Source organism: Xiphophorus hellerii, chromosome 5, assembly GCF_003331165.1.
Source record: "Xiphophorus hellerii strain 12219 chromosome 5, Xiphophorus_hellerii-4.1, whole genome shotgun sequence".
In the NCBI taxonomy this organism is placed as follows: Eukaryota; Metazoa; Chordata; class Actinopteri; order Cyprinodontiformes; family Poeciliidae; genus Xiphophorus; species Xiphophorus hellerii.
Window position 1 is genome coordinate 7,622,282 of NC_045676.1, and position 4,031 is coordinate 7,626,312.

Genomic DNA, 4,031 nt, shown 5'->3' on the forward strand with positions numbered 1-4,031 from the left:
TCCTTTCAACTGGATCAGATGTGACCTAAAAATGAGAAAAGATAGTTTCACGTGGATGTATCAGTTTCTTCCCCAAGCCTCTTTGGTGATCTAAAACTCAAAATAGCTGTGAGATTTTACATCACCATTGAGAGCTTAGGGAGAGGCCTTTATTCAGGAGGACAATGGGTGTCCCGTGATTCTTTGCTGTCAATGATCCCTACGAGACATATAAGCACCATGACACACAGGCTCAGAGTCAGAGAAGATACTTGGTGTCAAGATGAAGACTCTTGTGCTTTTTGCTTTCGTTGTGCTGGGATGCAGCCTGGCCGGAGCTCGAAATGTGACCAAATGTGAACTGAGGCAGCAGCTGATAGTGGCATTCAAGTCCCTACCAAACAATGTAACGGTGAACGGACTGACTGAAGAAGTCTTCTTAGCCAAGGGTTGGTACCCGATTTTGTTTTTAGATAAAAAACAAATAATTGTAGGCAAAGTTAAATCATAATGGTGTTTGCTTGTTGTTGAAAAATGATTTGGGAAAACTGAACAGTCAAATCAATTACTGATTTCATTTTAAACTTTTCAGTGGTCTGCCACGCGGAGCGTCTTTCAGGCTTTGACACCAATGCCGTGACCAAACTGAGCCATGGGACGGGAAAAGAAAGTCAGGAGAATCCAAGTGAGAGCAAATCCTCTGAATCTAAGGAGGAGGACAAGAATAAGGGGAAGGGAAAAGGCAAGGAGAACAGCAAGTCCTCCGAAAGCAACGAGGATGATGTAGATGTGACCCTTTACGGCCTTTTCCAACTCCCCGGGAATTTGGTCTGCAGCAGCACCAACAGCACCTCACTCAACATCTGTGGTATCAACTGCAACAGTAAGTACACAGTTATTGTGTAACTAACCCACAAATCAACTGTTTTTTGCTAACAAAAATTTTTTCAAAAATTGTGTTGGGGGCAGGGTTACATTTTCAGTAATCCACACCTTAAAATGTTTATCCAAAATCATCGTTTTTTGCTGACAAACTGTCTGAACAGGTTGTTTAGGGTTCTGTCTTTTTGTTTATGTACAAATGTTGACATTTTTGTGTAAATTTGTTCAGTTTTGCATTATTTTGCCTAAAACCGTATCAGTGCTGGTTTGGTCAAAGTAGGCCAAAGTAGGCCAGCACTGATACCGCCTAAGCAGTTAATTCTCCTATTATTTTAAACTGACCAACTTTACACAGCTTCCTTAGGGATATAAAACATCTCACTCACACATAAAAGTCTCTACAACACAGAAAAACACAGCTACATTTCTCACTTGTTGTATTTCTGACAAAAAGTTGCTTGCTAAATACAGTGACAAAGTTTATAAGTTAGCAACAAAACTGCTTTTGTCCTGGCCATAGCCACGCCCCTCAGTGTATCTTGGCTCCGCCCACTTCTGTGTATTTTTTCAATGATTGTGTGGGGGTGGGGTCATGTTTTCATGTAGAACCCCCAAATCTACTTTTTTTTTTACTGAGGGTTCTATCTTTAAATTTCTGTGCAAATTTTGGCATTTTTGTGCAAATTTGTTGAGTTCATATTATTTTGCCTAAAAATGTCTCATTTTGTCAAACGTAAGCTGTTTAAAACGGTACTGTTTTATGTCATGCAGCTCTGAATTCAGATTTAAAACCATCTCAAACATAAAACAGCACAAAAGAAGTTTAGATTTGCTACTTGTTGGGTTTTTGGATTTTAAAAAAAGTTGCTACTATTGAGGAAATTAAAGTTGCCTAAACTCATAGAATATATAAACAAAGGTTTAAATAAGACTCGGAACTCCATGCTCATGGTCAAACGAGAAGAGATTTTTAATGCACATCTGCGGAACTAAAATATCCAAAACACATCGTTACAGTAGTCCCAAAATCTCTTCTCTTCTACTTCTGATATCAGCCTTTTATAGAGTCCCAGCTCTATATTGGGAAGCCTCGACCAATGGCGTTGCTTTCCTCCATTTACGTAGTTCATTTGGCTCCGTCTTACACTGAGTGTGTATTGGAAGTTCTTTGGGAATATTCAGACCTATTGACCCCCAACATCTGCTCCGTTTCAAAAGTGCTAAACAAGCCACTCCATCACTCATATGTTATTCTTATCGGTCTAAACAGCTTTCCTCCCATCACATTTCAGTCCAATTTTATGCTTTGCAAGCAAGAAAAGGGAAAGGACTTCCAAGTTATTCAGGTCAAACTGACCTTTAACGGCGCCAGATTTCCTCAGTAAAAAACAACTCCATAAAGAGTATTTCCACTCTTCGGATTGACCCAGTCCATTTGACACAATACATTTCTTTTAAGTTAAAACATAACTTAGTGCGAACCAACCAAACAACATAAATTTTACCTAATAATATAATTATATTCCTCTACACTGCAAAGTTCATAGCAATAGTACCACAGCCCCCCTCTGCTCATCCCCACACTTGGCCACGCCTCTCTGCGTATCTTGGCTCCGCCCACTTTTCCTGGAATTTTTTTTCTTTTCAATAATTATCTGGGGCAGGGTTAGAGTTACAGTTTAAGTTACTCATTGCTTAGGTGTCACATGTAGAGTAATATGAGGACTGTTAACATTTTTTTTACTGTTTTCCTCAAGTCTTTTTGTTCTGTCATCTTAAACAGGAAATACTGTTTTTGTGTTTTTTTTTCTTAGAACTAACTGATGACGACATCTCTGATGACATCACCTGTGTGGTGACGCTCATCAATGAGCTTGTGTAAGTTTTTATTTGTTTATTTTTATTTTGTATGTTGTACCAAAGTGGGACATCAAGTTCCTGATGGAAAACTGTGTATTCTTAAATATTTTCATGATGGTGGTTGAGTTATATGAAGTACGGCAAAAAAGTGTCTGCCCCCTTACAGATTTCTTCTGTTTTTGTTTTTTTTGCCACAATATATCATCAAAGAAATCGTGATGTTTCCATTGGATTGCATATTGTGGGATGGATGATCTAAATTATTAGATTGTGACAATAAAAGCAAAAAACAGAGGAAATCTGTAGGGGAATAAATACCTTTTCAACAGAACTAAACAATGTTAAAATTAAGCAGTTCAAGGAAGAATCATTACAAAATGACAAATATATCTGTTGTTTTTTTACTTTCTTCAACAGAACAAAAGGCTTCATGGCAAAGAACTCAAAGGAGCTTTGGAACTCGTAAGTCTAATTTATGAAAATGTTTTACTCTTCTTAGTTTTTTATATTTTTTTTGTATTATTTTTTTTTGACAGCTTGGTTAACAAATGACAATATGTGCTTTATTGAGTGATCCCCTCTGTTTGCTTGCAGTGTCAAGGAACTCATAGGTGGCGACTGCCAGAAACTGGACCATTACTTCAGTGAATGCTGAGAAGCTTTGTTTCACCCTTACATCTCAATAGAATGATCGGTCTTTCTTTACCAAATTATTGAGCATTATAAATGAATAAAAAATATGAAGCATGTGCCATGTGTTGTGTTAACGAAAAGAAAGTTTATGTTTTGCAAAGAAAGTTTTGCAAAGTAAAAGCAATTACTGAAGGTAGGGATGTCCAAAGTGCGGCTCTGTGGCCATTTGCAGACTTCCCAATGATTTTATGCGACTCTTTACACAATTCACGAATAATGTCAACTCAGATGGTTGTTACAGATAAAGATTACATTTTTACTGATATGAGGCCTTAAAAACCCCATTAAAAATAGGAAATATTAAAACAAACAAACAAATAAAAGTGTCATGTGCATTAATAACAATTAGGGCTATTTGTGATTTAGAATTAAAGAAAAGTAGACTTGATTTGCTTTAACAGAAACAGAAAATCATATTTTGCACCATTAAATCTAAAAAATAATCCACCCATTTCTACCAATTGTATTTTTTATTTAATTTGATCACTTCTAATTAAGTAAAAATAACAATAGCTGTAGACATGTAAGCAGAGTATCATAGGCAAGCAAATTAATAAAAAAAACCCCAAAGAACAGTTCTCACTAACCGATTCGAGTCCAACCGCTGACCGCATAGA

General features: G+C 36.9%; 1 protein-coding gene across 1 annotated transcript; it reads left to right on the forward strand.

The window, feature by feature from the left end:
- Positions 1–218: 218 nt before the first annotated feature.
- Positions 219–3,470, forward strand: LOC116719371 (uncharacterized). The gene is made up of 5 exons (XM_032561869.1): positions 219–428; positions 572–862; positions 2,676–2,739; positions 3,139–3,183; positions 3,316–3,470. Exons 1-5 carry the CDS (start codon positions 263–265, stop codon positions 3,374–3,376), a joined length of 627 nt encoding a protein of 208 aa, XP_032417760.1. The 5' UTR covers positions 219–262; the 3' UTR covers positions 3,377–3,470.
- Positions 3,471–4,031: the final 561 nt, after the last annotated feature.